This window comes from Trichomycterus rosablanca, chromosome 14, assembly GCF_030014385.1.
Source record: "Trichomycterus rosablanca isolate fTriRos1 chromosome 14, fTriRos1.hap1, whole genome shotgun sequence".
Lineage (NCBI taxonomy): Eukaryota > Metazoa > Chordata > Actinopteri > Siluriformes > Trichomycteridae > Trichomycterus > Trichomycterus rosablanca.
Genome location: NC_086001.1, coordinates 14,029,152 through 14,045,484, shown reverse-complemented (window position 1 = coordinate 14,045,484; position 16,333 = coordinate 14,029,152). Strand labels below are relative to the sequence as shown.

Below are 16,333 nucleotides of genomic sequence, written 5' to 3'. Positions count from 1 at the left end.
CGACAACTTTGGGCTAACACTTACCAACCATGAATTTCTTTAAACAGATTAGTAAGGATGTGAAAATACAGCTATATAATGCATACAAAGCCAGGAACAGCTATAAAATAGATCTACAATACTAATAGAACTCTTAGATAGGCTCATATGCTGGCTAGAAAGGGAAAGTGAACCCCACATAATGACAGCAAAAGACCTGTAGGAATATGAAGCTTGCCCTGATGTGGTGGTGCACCACTCTACAAAACAGAGCTGCTTGCACAAACACTAAGGCTGGCGGCAGCGGTGGCTCGGTGGGTAGCACTGTCACCTCACAGCAAGAAGTTCCTGGGTTCGATCCCCAGGTGTGTGGAGTTTGCATGCTCTCCCCGAGTCTGTGTGGGTTTCCTCCGGGAGCTCCGGTTTCCTCCAACAGTCCAAAGACGTGCAAGTAAGGTGAATTGGAGATACTAAATTGTCCATGACTGTGTTCGATATAACATTGAGAACTGATGAATCTTGTGTAATGAGTAACTACCGTTCCTGTCATGAATGTAACCAAAGTGTAAGACATTACATTAAAATCCCAATAAATAAACAAACACTAAGGGCATTGATCAGTCATTAGAAGGAAATCTGGCTTACAGTGTCATCGTGAAAGGTAAAGAGTACGAAACGTTTTGAAACTGTGGAATGTCAAAGTACAAATGGAACTACAGTTAGCAAAAATATGTTTGGGGTGAAGTTTTATAGGAATATCTTGCATACTGTCAAGCATAAAGGTAGATCTTTAATATTTTTGAGTTGTGTGGCAGCCAGGGTGCACAGGAATAAGATGCCAGTGAATTGATATTCTAAAAGCAAACATGATACAACCATCCGAAAAACAAACTAAATACAGGCTGCCATCCACAACAGATCAATGATTTAGAACACCTCAAACTCCACTATGAATCTAACTTGTATGTCACTGAAAATGTGAGTGGATCTAAACATGTGGTTTATACAAGGTGGCTTAAGAATATTTTGTAACTAGAAGTGTTCTGCTCAGAAACACATGCATAAAAAGGTGTTTTCAAGCTAGCATATCTGCCAAATGGGATCTTACTAGGTGCTAACTTATTATGGCATCCACTTTTAGGGTGTCACATTTACTATTTTTTTTAAACCAATGGTTAAACTGTTTGAGGATTGTTACAGTTATTTAACAGCCCATGTCAAGTAGTAAGATACGCTATTTTGCCAAAAGTATTCGTTCGTCTGCCTTCACATGCATATGAACTGGAGTGACGTCCCATTCTTAATTCATAGGGTTTAATATGATGTCGGCCCACGCTTTGCAGCTATAACAGCTTCAACTCTTCTGGGAAGGCTTTATACAAGGTTTAGGAGTGTGTTTATGGGAATTTTTGACAATCCAGAAGCACATTTGTGAGGTCAGACACTGATGTTGGACGAGAAGGCCTGGCTCACAGTCTCCGCTCTAATTCATCCCAAAGGTGTTTTACACCACTGCAGCTGAAGCTTTGCATTGCATTGCATTGGTGATGTAGGATGCTTGGATGCAGCTGCTCGGCCATGGAAACCCATTCCATGAAGCTCTTTACACACTGTTCTTGAGATAATCTGAAGGTCACATGAAGTTTGGAGGTCTGTAGCGATTGACTCTGCAGAAAGTTGGCGACCTCTGTGCACTATGTGCCTCAGCATCCGCTGACTCCGCTCTGTAATTTTACGTGGCTACCACTTGGTGGCTGAGTTGTTGTCATTCCCAATTGCTTCCACTTTGTTATAATAGCACTGACAGTCGACTGTGGAATATTTAGTAGTGAAGAAATTTCACTGGACTTGTTGCACAGGTGGCATCCTATCACTGTACCACGCTGGAATTCACTGAGCTCCTGAGAACGACCCATTCTTTCACTAATGTTTGTAGAAGCAGTCTGCATGCCTAGGTGCTTGGTTTTATATATCTATGGCCATGGAGGTGATTGGAACACCTGAATTCAATTATTTGGATGGGTGAGCGAATAATTTTGGCAATATAGTGTATGTATTAAAACATGCTGTGATTAAATATACCATCACAAGTCGAACGTTTTTTTAATCAGTTTGTGTTCAGAACTACCTGTCTAATGAGCAATCAGCTGTAAATGTGGTTTTCCAAATATTGACTGGAAAAGTTTCAAATTCTCCAAACTTCATTTCAATCAGATTAGTTATCTCGATCTCATAATGCAACATTTGAAGCCCAGTAGGACTCGCCATGATGGATGGTCAGCGGCAGCACCGTGACGTAAAGCTTCTTATTATCTGAGCTTAATTAAGCACCAGCCCAAAAGATCGCTATTGACATTTAGCTGTGCGCGCTTACATCATGACTAATGACTGACTTCCTTATTGATTAAAGGACAGAGTTAAAGTCAATGAAACATAACAGTGAGAACACTGAGACACAACTGACCTTGTACCTGAAGAGAGAAGCACTGGGGCACTTCACAGCATTTTTACTACGGTTGCACTAGCCATTAAATATCGCCAATACGGCCAAAAGTATGTGAATAAGTGGTCGTGAGCTTGTTTTAAAACCATGAACTTGATATAGAGTTGACCACTTATTGTTTTCCACTAATATTTGGAGTGCACTTGAGAGAGTTTTGGTAGTACTTTGTAGGGTCAGACACTGTGTATGTACATACACCGATCAGCCATAACATTAAAACCACCGCTTTGTTTCTACACTCACTGTCAATTTTATCAGCTCAACTTACCATACAGAAGTACTTTGTAGTTCTACAATTACTGACTGTAGTCCATCTGTTTCTCTACATACTTTTTTAGCCTGCTTTCACGTTGTTCTTCAATAGTCAGGACACCCACAGGACCACCACAGATGAGGTATTATTTAGGTGGTGAATCATTCTCAGCACTGCAGCGATACTGACATGGTGGTGGTGTGTTAGTGTGTGTTGTGTGGAGTTTTTAAATAACATGTCCACTCACTGTCCACTCAATTAGATACCTAGATGGTCGACCTTGTAGACGAGTCAGAGACGATTGCTCATCTATTGCTGCTGTTTGAGTTGGTCATCTTCTAGACCTTCATCAGTGGACATAGGTTGCTGCCCACAGGGCGCTGTTGGCTGGGTGTTTTTGGTTGGTGGACTATTCTCAGTCCAGCACTGACAGTGAGGTGTTTAAAAACTCCAGCAGCACTGCTGTTTCTGATCCACTCATACCAGCACAACACACACTAACACACAACCACCATGTCAGTGTCACTGCAGTGCTGAGAATGACTCGCCACCCAAATAATACCTGCTCTGTAGTGGTCCTGGGAGAGTCCTGACCATTAAATAACAGCATGAAAGGGGGCTACCAAAGCATGCAGATAAACAAATGGACTACAGTCAGTAATTGTAGAACTACAAAGTGTTTCTATATGGTAAGTGGAACTGAAACAACAAGTAGGTGGTTTTAATGTTATGGCTGATCAGTGTATATCTATTAACAGTAGGTGTGGCTAAAACACTTGAAGGGTGTCCATATAAGCCATATTATTAAACTTCCAGACTGACAGTGAACCATGCTGCTAATTTATAAATTAAGTAAGTTGTTGTTTGATTGTGGAATCTAGTAATATTGTATTAAATTGATGTAGTTAGTGTTTATGGCACATTTAATGAACTGTGTGCTAATATAAAGCATCTTAAGTACATTCAGAGGTGAACACAGACTAACTGTGCTATTGGTTGCTGAGGCAAATTAACTGCCCAAAGTTTAATATTGATTAACAATTTAATCTATGTGCCAAATGTAATTCAGGTTTCTCTGGCTAATTGAATTTACAAAGTTGCTTATCTCTGCAATACCTATTTACATTAGTGTCATTTTCTGTGTGGAATTTTGTTTATGTGGAGTTTAAGGCTCAGGGGCAGCTTGCTTATTGTAAAATAGAGCTACAGCATCTTAGATCAAGCTTTTATATCATCTAAAGAGGACTAACTGGTGTAAATGTCTCTGCATCTTGTCTAGCTAAGTGAAGACTCTAGTGTGGATGAGGGGATCAGCTCTGACAGCGTCAGCACCACAGAATCAGACGGTCAGAACATGCACAGACTTACAAATACCCATACCCACTTACAAGTACCGGTCATTGTCTCACCATTTAATGTGTGTGTCCAGATGTTTCAGAAGTCACCTCTCTGGTGCGCATGCATGTCCCAGAGGCGGAGTTACTAGAGGCCATAGGACAGGAGCTGATGTATCTGCTGCCATACGCAGGCTCAAAAAATGGCAGTTTTGCAACACTTTTTAAAGACCTGGATCTGGAGAAGGAAAGGCTGGGTATCAGCAGCTACGGCATCTCAGACACCACTCTGGAAGAGGTACAGACACACACACACACACACACAATCCCACCATTAAAAAAAATAAATAAATAAAAGGTGCCCAGGTGGCGTAGCGGGATCTTTTGCTAGCGCTCCAGTGATGGGATTCTGAACTCCCCATTAAAACCACCTCCTTGTTTCTACACTCACTGTCCATTTTATCAGCTCCACTTACCATATAGAAGCACTTCTGACTGTAGTCCATATGTTTCTCTACATACTTTGTTAGCCCCCTTTCATGCTGTTCTTCAATGGTCAGGACTCTCACAGGACCACCACAGAGCAGGTATTATTTGGGTGGTGGATCATTCGCAGCACTGCAGTGACACTGACATGGTGGTGGTGTGTTAGTGTGTGTTGTGCTGGTATGAGTGGATCAGACACAGCAGCACTGCTGGAGTTTTTAAACACCTCACTGTCAGTGCTGGACTGAGAATAGTCCACCAACCAAATACATCCAGCCAACAGCACCCCGTGGGCAGCGTCCTGTGACCACTGATGAAGGTCTAGAAGATGACCAACTCAAACAGCAGCAATAGATGAGCGATCGTCTCTGACTTTACATCTACAAGGTGGAACAACTAGGTAGGAGTGTCTAATAGAGTGGACAGTGAGTGGAGACGGTATTTAAAAACTCCAGCAGCGCTGCTGTGTCTGATCCACTCATACCAGCACAACACACACTAGCACACCACCACCATGTCATTGTCACTGCATTGCTGAGAATGATCCACTACCTAAATAATACCTGCTCTGTGGTGGTCCTGTGGGGGTCCTGACCATTGAAGAACAGAGTGAAAGCAGGCTAAAAAAGTATGTAGAGAAACAGATGGACTACTAGGATAGTATTCAGTAGGAAGCAGATATTGGTGGCCTTAGGTTGGCAGAACTTGAATTTAGGTGGAAGTGTGAGAATAGGAGATCTGTACAGATGCAGGAACATTTGGCGCTCAGGAGGCAGAATCCAGTTTGGAACAGAGGCTGGTGACATCAAGGGGTCAGAAAAAAAATCCTGATAATGGATTCTGTGAGTGGATCCTGTGAGCCTATACATGGCAGGAGTAGGATTCACACGAGAGGAAAGCTTGTGGGTCTTAGAATTAAAGTTTGTGCTTTAGGCAGAAGCTCAGTGCCTTAGGATGGCTGGACCTCTGGGGTCTGACATGAATACAGTAGATGTCTTTGGGAGCATAGCTGTAGTAGAGCATGGGCTAGTCTTGCAAGGTCAGTCACCATTCTCTTGAGTAAGTAGGTGTAAATCTTGGTCATGAACAGCACGGCCACACCCATAGTTTTTTATGCCTCAAAATTAAGTAAACAACCAAAGAGCCGATTGAGAATGTTTTCTTTAATACTGACTTGCACAGATCCTGCACATCCTGTGCACAGATGTTTCTACTGCTACAATCCAGTTTGCTTTATTTTTATAATTTTTACAAGGTAGGACATGATCTCAAATTTCACTGACGTGTTATCTGCTCAGTTTTACTCATGTAAACATTGTTTACTAGTGATTTCCTGGCTATTAAATACAGAAGGAGATTTGCAACATAGTGTCTCTATCATTCCAGGTTGTTCCCTTCCTAATAAATCTTTGTTTCCACCAACCTTCAGGTGAAAATAAAAGTACAAGTTTATAAAGCTTTATGCTTTAATCTCCTTAGAATGAAAGTCTGGTCCTGCAATACTATACTGGATTAGAGCACTGTCATATAGACCTCATAAAGGCAGGATATAATAAGAATTAAAGCAGGAGCTTTTGGGTGCTAGCATAGCATAAATTAAATATAAATTGGAGCAGGAGCTTGTGGTATTTTGGGTAAAAAGAAAGGCATCCTGTTGGGCGCCATGGGTTGTAGGATACAGGTAGCAGCATGAGCAGAATGTGGATGAGAGTAGAAACTTTCTATCCTCAGAATGTAAAAAGTAAGATGGAAACAACAGCTTGCAAGGCTCAAATGGCAGGATTAGAATCTGGATGTGAACAGGAGCTTGTAGGCTTCAGTGATAAAAGTAGGAACTGAATTGGACATAGGCTGGTAGTAGTAAGCAGGACAGGTTAAGGACAGGACATGGATAAGAGCAGGAGCTTTCGGGCCTCTTGATAGCAGGAGCAGGGGTGTCAGTAAGATTTTTGGATCCCCTGACAGCCTAAGGCACTTATCCTTTACCACTGTTATTGGAATCACTTTGTTTTTTCACTGTGGCATTGCTGGAATCTAGATAGAGCTGGATAAACCTTCATGAAAATATTGTTAATAATTTTAATATACATATATCTTAACATCACTGATTTTAATTGTAAATGTTTTAATTTGCAACTTCTTCTTGTGTAGATATTTCTCAAAGTAGCAGAGGAGACGGGTGTGGACGTGGAACCAACTGGTAAAAAAATGTATTTTTTCTACTCTTGACAGTGCTAGAAATGTGAATGTACCACAAACCCAATGCTGAGTTCATTAAAATACACCTATTACAACTTTGATTAATGATTTGTTGGTGCACAGCAGTCGTTTAACTGTGTGCCATGATTAATTGGCTAAAGATGGTGATTTTTTTTGTGCCCACAAAAATAGACTAAACAACAAGCATAAAAAGGAATGTTGCACAAAGTCGTTAATTAGCAACTAAGGATGCAAAGTTGCACAACAACTGTACTATAAAACACATGAAACAGTCACCTTTCTAAAGGCGGAGGAGGCGTGAGCAGCAATATACCCACCTCGACTGCAATCAGGGATCCCCCAGCAGCGGAAGACAAGTTGACTACACTAAATTGGGAGAAAATGCATAAACAAAATAGAAATAAATAAATATATATAGCCTAGCCTGAACTAGTAAGCATAAGGTTGCTGGTTCAAACCCCACCACTGCCAGGTAGCCAATGTTGGACCCTTGAGCAAGGCCCAATATTGCTAAGATTTTACACTGTAAGTTGCTTTGGGTAAAAGCCTCCGCTAAATGCCAAAAATGTAATTGTACTTGATTTAGTCGGTACAACACCCACACAATTATTAATAAACTTAAATGTCTAAATATTTTAAACGAAACGTGTTCAAAAATGTAGTGTAATGAATGAAGTGTAATAGATCTCATGTATGATCTGTCTGTTTGCATGTTCAGCGCAAGACTCGCTACAGAGAGATATGAGGAAAATCTCCAGACATTCAAGAACCCCCAGCATAAGGTCAGCCATGGATCCCAGAGGGAATGGAACATCTCAGCACGGTACATACAGGCACACACATATACACTATATGGTTCAACATATATGGACATCTGGCTAAAAGCTTGTTAGCCATTATGTTCCAGAATCGTGTGCATTATTATGGAGATGACTCCATAATCACTGGTCCATGTGCAGGCCACTGGAGTTCTGACACATCAAATTTATCAAACCATGTGTTTATCGGCTACACACATACATATATCTGACTAAAGTTAAGGACTTCCTGTAATACATTTACATTTTTGGCACCTAGCAGGCACTTTTATTCACAGTGACCTACAATACTATACTATGACAGTACACTGTCCAAGCCATTAAGGGTTAAGGGCATGGCTCAAGGGCTTAACAGTAACAGCCTGGAATTGGTGAGGCTTGAACCAGTAACCTTTCGATTACTAGTCCAGTACCTGAACCACTAGGCTACAACTGCCTCGTGCCAAATAAAATATTGTTGTTGAGTGCTAAGTGCTGTTCTTATTGTATTAACCAGTGATTTATCTTTAATAATTAAGCCAACACTGCTGCACCTGGTACTGTCATACCAACACTACTTACATTAGCATGTAAATTATACTGGACTGTCTTCCACTCAAACCAGTTCAACTCAGTGCCGGTCCTCTGGTTACCACTTTTCATTGATTGATGGGTAGAAAGGGATTGAAGTGTACAGCCACAGATGGGATGCTCTTAGTAATCCCATGCTCATAAATTGCATCTATAACTTATAAAACAGCTGATGTGTGCATGTAAAGAAACCGCTTGCAACTATAAAATGTAATGGAGTTCTTTCAAAAATTGATTTTGCATCTAATTTGTCTGGCTAATTATTTCCTCTTGTTGTCTTTGTGGGTGCAGTGGAAGTGAGAGCACGTTTCTCAAATCGAGTTGAAGGTATGTAGACTTCCTGTTTTTTCAGCGTTTTTCTTTGTTAAGGTTCTTTTTGACTTTACATAAAAATGTAAGTGTATGATAAGACAGCTAAACGCAGAGAAGGTAAAAACCTTCCACTTAACCCAGACTGTCAAATATGGTGACTGTTTAAAATTAGTCTCATAAAGCATTTGATAATATTGGCTTAACAATTACTATACGATACTATTTTTAACAAATACTATCCAACTCCTTTGAAGTTGTGTCTTTATAAACACATTTTAAACTTTATAAAACATTTTAAAAACTATGTGTAATTGCCTTATTTTTAAAAGGAAACCTAAAATGCTTTGATGTTAAATGTTTGGTTGGTTGTAAATGCTGGTGCTTAGTGGTTCTTGTATGTGAATTATGATGTTATGTAATATTTGATGGTGAATTGTGTTTGGTGGTAAATGTTTGATGAAGACGATTGCGTTTTTACTAATGAATATTGTCATAGTCATTGTAAGATTACTTAGAGTATATTAGTGTTTCATGGTCTCCAAATGATTGATCTTTGGGTCTGTTGTTATTTAATTAACCATACATATATGTGTTGTCCTTTGACATTATCAGATTGACCCTATGATAAATCAAGAGTATATTTTTGAGTATTGTTTGAGAGTATATTTTTGTGGTACATATTGGTGTTGAGTGTTTCTCCTTGTTTAATGTTGACAGTATATATATACACTGATCAGCCATAACATTACAACCACCTCCTTGTTTCTACACTCACTGTCCAGAAGCACTTTGTAGTTCTACAATTACTGACTGTAGTCCATCTTTTTCTCTGCATGCTTTGTTAGCTGCCTTTCATGCTGTTCTCCAATGGTCAGGACCCCCACAGGACCACCACAGAGTAGGTATTATTTGGGTGGTGGATCATTCTCAGCACTGCAATGACACTGACATAGTGGTGGTGTGTTAGTGTGTGTTGTGCTCGTATGAGTGGATCAGACACAGGAGCACTGCTAGAGTTTTTAAACACCTCACTGTCACTGCTGGACTGAGAATAGTCCACCAACCAAAAATATGTAGCCAACAGCACCCAGTGGGCAGCGTCCTGTGACCACTGATGACGGTCTAGAAGATGCCCAACTTAAACATTCATTGTCACATGTGAAAGGTGAAAAGCAGGCAAAAAAGATATGGACTACAGTCAGTAATTGTAGAACTACAAAATGCTTCTATATGGTAAGTGGAGCTGATAAAATGGACAGTGAGTGTAGAGTGTAGAGGTGGGTTTAACGTTATGGCTGATCGGTGTATGTGTTTTCCTTTGAAGGTGTCAGATTTACCTTGTGATTGACCTTGTGTTAAATCAAGTTGTTTGAGAGTGTATGTTTGTGGTGTTTGATAGTGATTAAGCTTTTTATGATCAACACTGATGAATGTTGGTTTTAATTGGCACATTCTTGTGGTCTAAGGCTTTGTAAGTGGTGGAAATTTTGGTGATGACTTGTTTTTGAGTGGTAAATATTAATGTGTTGAATGCAAATTTTTATTAAAATATGGTGTATAATGTTAAACATTGGCATTTGTCAGTGAATGTCTGATCAGTGTTGGTGTTTGATGGTAAATATTGGTGTATTTAAATGTAAATGTTAACTTTAACAAAGATCTTTACTGATATAAGTTGAGAACAAAATGACGCACCGGTCAGTGGAAACCAAACTCATTTCAAAATCACACCGAAATCACAGGCTCATTCAGTTTTTGTGTTTTAAGATGGATCAACCTGAGGAGTGACATTGGTTTTTTTTAGTTACAGTGGTGTTAAAAAAAATAGCAGTCCAACACCATTAACCTGATAAATCACTGTTTTTAGTAGAAATGCTATTTCTACATAGCAAATAATTTACTTGAAAGTGTAGTAGAGTAATGAAAACAAAACAAACCCAACAATTAGGACATGCATGCCACTCATTCTGAGTAATTGAAGCATTGATTGAAAGGGGGTTGTTCAAAATAATAGCAGTGAGGTGTTCAATTGGTGAAGTCATTCATTCTGCAGAAGAACGGGTGTCAGTTTTGGCCCTTATTTAATTTAGGAGGGTGGCAAATGTTGCACAGCTTGGTCATAGCGCATTTCCTTCTGAAATACTGGATAAAATGGGTTGTTCCAGACATTGTTCTGATGAACAGCGTACTTTGATTAAAAAGTTGATTGTAGAGGGAAAAACATACAGAGAAGTGCAGCAAATTATTGGCTGCTCAGCTAAAATAATCTCAAATGCCTTGAAGTGACAACCAACACCTGAAAGATGCAGAAGGAAGCGTGGAACTACTGTTTGAATGGATCAAAGAATAGCCAAAATGGCAAATACTCAGCCAATGATCACCACCAGAAAGATCAAGGAACATCTGAAGTTACCAGTGAGTACAGAAGATGATTAAGTGAAGCCAATTTACCAGCAAGAACTTCTTGCAAAGTCCCGTTGTTAAGAAAAAGACGTTTCCTGAATGGGTTAACATTTGCCAAGAACACATTGACTGGTCCAAAGAGAAACGGCTTAACATTTTGTGGACTGGTGAAAGCAAAATTGTTCTTTTTGGGTCTAGTGGCTGTAGACAGTATGTCAGACGACCATCGAGCACTGAATTCAAGCCAAAGTTCACTGTGAAGACAGTAAAGCATGGTGGTACAAAATGATGATATGGGATGTTTCTCATACCATGGTGTTATGCCTATTTATCGCATACGAGGGATCATGGATCAGTTTAAATATATCAGAATACTTGAGGAGATCATGTTGCCCTATGTCGAAGAAGAAATGTCCTTAAAACGGGTGTTTCAACATGACAATGACCCAAAACATCTTGGTTACAGACAAACAAGACTGAGGTAATAGAGTGACCAGCCCAATCCCCTGACTTCAATCCCAGAGAGAACTTGTGTTCTGACATCTGAAACGTGTTTTTTTGAGGCAAAACCCAAAATTGCAGAAGAACTGTGGAATGTAGTCTAATCATCCTGGACTGAAATACATGTTCAGAGGTGCCAGAAGTTGGTCGACTCCATGCAACACAGATCTCAGAAACAATTGTTATGCCACTAAATATTAGTTTAGTAATTTGAAGTAAAGTGAAACATTTTTTCATGTTATAGATACATTTTTTTAGTTTTTAAAGAAAAATGCTGGCACTGCTATTTTTTTGAACAGCCTAATATTCATTTTTCTTAATTTTCTGTAAAGGATGAACACAAACTGGCAAAATGTTGTTAATGTTTTGATTTAGAATTGAAAGTGTAGTATTTTCAGTGCATTTCCATTTATGGAAATAAAAGTTATTATAATGATTTTGTGCTTTATTCACTTTTTTAAAATCACTGCTATTTTTTTTAACACTACTGTATATAAGATTGTGGCATCTAAATGTATTCATTTATTTGTATTTTTTGTGCATATACAGTAGATGGACGACATCCTGCATGTGTAAACGGTAAAAGTTCATCTGTTCTCACCGGCTGGTCTCTGATACGACATCAGTTCAAGGCATTGTTCATTAAGCGCTTTCACCATGCAAGAAGAAGCAGGAGAGGAATCATTGCTCAGGTAACACCACACAATACAACCACACAATCAGATCCGCACGTTTTGCCTCCGTCATTGTCTTGCTGCATAGTACCTGTCATCCTCAGTTTCCTTTACAGAAAGACACTCCATTGTCTCTTTCGTGTATACCGAATTGTTATTCTTGTCTTGAGTACTGGTATTGTTTCAGGTTTGAACCGCTGATGTAATTGTAATTAATCAAGCTCAGGCTGAGAAGCTCTTCACACATTACAGTAATAGTGGGATTTGGTTCTATTCATCAGACGAGGAGGGTGAACATTTATAGAGATTACAGAATGTAAACACATGGAGGGCGAGTCAGGGAGGTGTGTGGAGGAGAAGAAAAGACAGAAATTAAGGTTGTCTGGATAGCAGCGTGGCATCAACAGTGTTGCAAAGTGGTTAATCAAGGCCTCTTTTAACATGCTAGCAAAAACAAACAACACAACCGATGAAAGGAGAGGAAATCAAAGGAGAAAAAAGAGACTCAATTCATGGTCAGAACATGAAAGTAGAAATAAAACACAGGGTCTTGGTCCTACACAGTCAAAGTGAAATATTTACATACTCTTCGTAATATTTTTTTTACAGCAGTCTTGGGATTTCAATGATTTATGCAACTGCTTTTTGTATTATTGCTTATAACATATACACTGATCAGCCACAACATTAAAACCACCTCCTTGTTTCTACACTCACTGTCCATTTTATCAGCTCCACTTACCATATAGAAGCACTTTGTAGTTCTACAATTACTGACTGTAGTCCATCTGTTTCTCTGCATGTTTTGTTAGCCCCCTTTCACCCTGTTCTTCAGTGGTCAGGACTCTCCCAGGACCACTACAGAGCAGGTATTATTTGGGTGGTGGATCATTCTCAGCACTGCAGTGACACTGACATGGTGGTGGTGTGTTAGTGTGTGTTGTGCTGGTATGAGTGGATCAGACACAGCAATGCTGATGGAGTTCTTAACACCTCACTCTAACTGCTGGACTGAGAATAGTCCACCAACCAAAAATATCCAGCCAACAGCGCCCCGTGGGCAGCGTCCTGGGACCACTGATGAAGGTCTAGAAGATGACCAACTCAAACAGCAGCAATAGATGAGCAATCGTCTCTGACTTTACATCTACAAGGTGGACCAACTAGGTAGGAGTGTCTAATAGAGTGGACAGTGAGTGGACACGGTATTTAAAAACTCCAGCAGCACTGCTTTGTCTGATCCACTCATACCAGCACAACACACACTAACACACCATCACCATGTCAGTGTCACTGCAGTGCTGAGAATGATCCACTACCCAAATAATACCTGCTCTGTAGTGGTCCTGTGGGGGTCCTGACCATTGAAGAACAGGGTGAAAGCAGGCTAAAAAAGTATGTAGAGAAACAGATGGACTACAGTCAGTAATTGTAGAACTGCAAAGTGCTTCTATATGGTAAGTAAAAACCATTTTAATGACTGTCCTGCAGTTAAAAAAATGTAAAATCTGTATATTTTTAATAGGTGGTCCTCCCGGCTTTCTTTGTGTGTTTGGCTCTGATCTTCTCGTTGATTGTCCCACCATTCGTGGAGTATCCAAGTCTAGAATTGCAGCCCTGGATGTATGGCAAACCACAGAATACCTTTTACAGGTACATGCGCACACACACACACACACACATACACACACACACACAGATACATTAGCTTAGACCACAACTGGGTATATTTATATAATGCCAGGGCAGGTTTGTGCTTGTGTCTATGTCTGCATGTGAACATGTATGTGTGTGTTGTGTGCATTCAGACAAGTGTGCACAAGGACGTGTGCTTGTGTCTGTGCATGTGTTAAAATTCGAGCCATCCATATTGCAATATTTACACAGTCTTCCCTCTCATTCCGGCTGCTTGACTCGACAAGCTGAGTGTGGATTTAACTGTGATATTTACAGAGTCTGGTGCTCCATCTGTATTAACATTTTTCCTCTCAAACTAAGAACAGGAACCAACAGAACTTGGAATTTTAATATAGTTTTAGTTGGTTTCTAATTAAGCATGAAAAATAAGTGGAATTCTTGCTGTGAAGGTGAATTACAAGTTATTAGATTGGCATGTTAATGCACGGTAAAGCTGTTGTTAAAGTGTCCATAAACTTAAACTTAAAAACATTTTAACTCTTTGCCACTGCAGCTGTTTAGAACTGGTGAAGTGGTTATATTATTATCTCTAGATTTACACATTGTAAATTCTTTATGACCTAAATAAAAGACTTTTCCATCCAATCAAGTGTCTAAATGTAAACCTAGCCAATCTGGACAGTCCTGATTGAACCATTAATGGGACATCTCTTATATATTTATAATATATATTATGTTTAAAAAATGTGTTGGTCGGCACGATGGCTTGGTGGGTTGCACTGTCACCTCACAGCAAGAAGGTCCTGGGTCCAGTTCCCAGGTGGAGCGGTCTGTGTCCTTTCTGTGTGGAGTTTGACTCCCACAGTCCAAAGGCATGCAGGTGAGGTGAATTAGGGATACAAAATTGGCCTTGATTGTGTTTGATATGTAACTAGAACTGATGAATGTAGGACTAACCAGTGTAACCAGTAATGCCAAGTTCACACTACACGACTTTCTGATTTGTCGGGTCGCTGTACAGTTCGCACTACACGACTGAATCTTTTGCACTCGGGAGTCTTTTCAGTCGGTGTATATTTCACGACTGATCGGTGATAGGGGGTTTCACACTACACGATCTATCACCAAGTGGAATCGCAGGCGAGCTTCTTTGGTCTCCCAAGCAAGGTTTTTTTTTTTTTTTTACAAAAACACATGTGAGAAGTGACGAGGGGTTTAATGATACCACGTCCAAAAATGCACGTCAACAAGTAGCGAGTGATCAAAGTGTTTGTGCGCTGATGTGCAGCGTAAAATCAAGGAGGAAAAATAAATGAATCTGAGTGGATTTGGCAACATGAACAGTATGGATTGTTCTATAGTGAGTTGGAGGTTAATTAATATTTTTGCAATGCAGTGTTGGTGTTATGTTTTGTAGAGAACTATAAAGTCAGAAATACTGAAATACCGAGTTTTGATCACCGAGCAAACGCTGAGTTGCTCCCGAGCCGGCAAATCTAGCGCCAACCAGTCGCCGAGCGAAAATCAGGGCAAGAATCGTGTAGTGTGAACTTGGCATAACATGTCCTGTCATGAATGTAATGTGTGTGTGTGTGTGTGTGTGTGTGTGTGTGTTACAGTGTTGATGATAAGGATGTTGTACAGGTGAACAGAGTAACTCATGCCCTCCTCAGTGATCCAGGGTTTGGGACACGCTGCATGGAGGGCGACCCCATACCGTAAGTAATGTAACGCATGTAATCTTAAACCATTTTAAGTGTATTTAGTAAGAAAGTGACAATTTAGTCTTACAGATAACAGGTTTAAAGGCATTTTATTCTCATTTTAATTCTCTCTAAAATAACCCTTAAAGATTGACACTGACAACCAGAGTAATAGTAAAAGCAAATAATCGATTTATTAGTCAGCTGAGGACTCATCTCATAACGCAAACACACACATCCCTTTACAGGAGAGAAGGGTGGATACTGTCCGCCCTATGACAGTATTTATACCCCGCTTTACTGCCCCTTCAGGCTAACTCTACTCAGCGACCCAGCTCTAGGACGACTTTCCACATCAAACACTTAATTTTAAAAGAATGGTCAGTTGCCGCTCAGGTGGCGCAGCTGTGAAAACACACGCTGCAACCAGAGCTGGGATCTGGAATACATTGTATCGAATCTCAGCTCTGCCTTGCTGGCTGAGGCTGAGCGGTCACATGAACAACGATTGGCCTGTTGTTCAGATGGGCGGGACTAAGCTGGATATGGGTCTCTCTCTGTCAGACTGATGCGGTTGCGACCTCTGCTGGCTGATTACAGGCGCCTACACAGAGATGAAGAAAGAGTGCGTCTCTCTTAGGGTGTGTCTCTCCGTACACAACGCTAGGTGGCACAACACTCAATGTGTGGGTGATAAGATGCATACGGCTTGCTGCCCACGTGTCGGAGGGGGTGTGGGTTAGCTTCGATCTCCTCAGTCAGAGCAGGGATCGGCATAGGCGGAGAGGAAGCATGATGCAATTGGGCAATTGGACGCTCTAAAGGGGGAGAAAAAGGGGAGAGAATGCATTAAAAGAATGGTCAGTTTGTTAGGAACATGACTGTGTGTATGTGTGAGTGTGTCTTCTACCTCTGCTAATTGTACTTAGAAAGCAGAAA

General features: G+C 40.3%; 1 protein-coding gene across 1 annotated transcript in view; it reads left to right on the top strand.

Annotated features, from left to right (window-relative positions):
• The window catches only part of LOC134326904 (phospholipid-transporting ATPase ABCA1), a 245,300-nt gene that overhangs the window by 138,639 nt on the left and 90,328 nt on the right, over positions 1-16,333 (top strand). The window contains exons 23-30 of the mRNA XM_063009016.1: positions 4,015-4,081; positions 4,165-4,367; positions 6,707-6,755; positions 7,494-7,598; positions 8,455-8,490; positions 11,932-12,071; positions 13,579-13,706; positions 15,311-15,409. Of these exons, the coding sequence (XP_062865086.1) occupies positions 4,015-4,081; positions 4,165-4,367; positions 6,707-6,755; positions 7,494-7,598; positions 8,455-8,490; positions 11,932-12,071; positions 13,579-13,706; positions 15,311-15,409 (827 nt within the window). The remainder of the gene's footprint in view (positions 1-4,014; positions 4,082-4,164; positions 4,368-6,706; positions 6,756-7,493; positions 7,599-8,454; positions 8,491-11,931; positions 12,072-13,578; positions 13,707-15,310; positions 15,410-16,333) is intronic.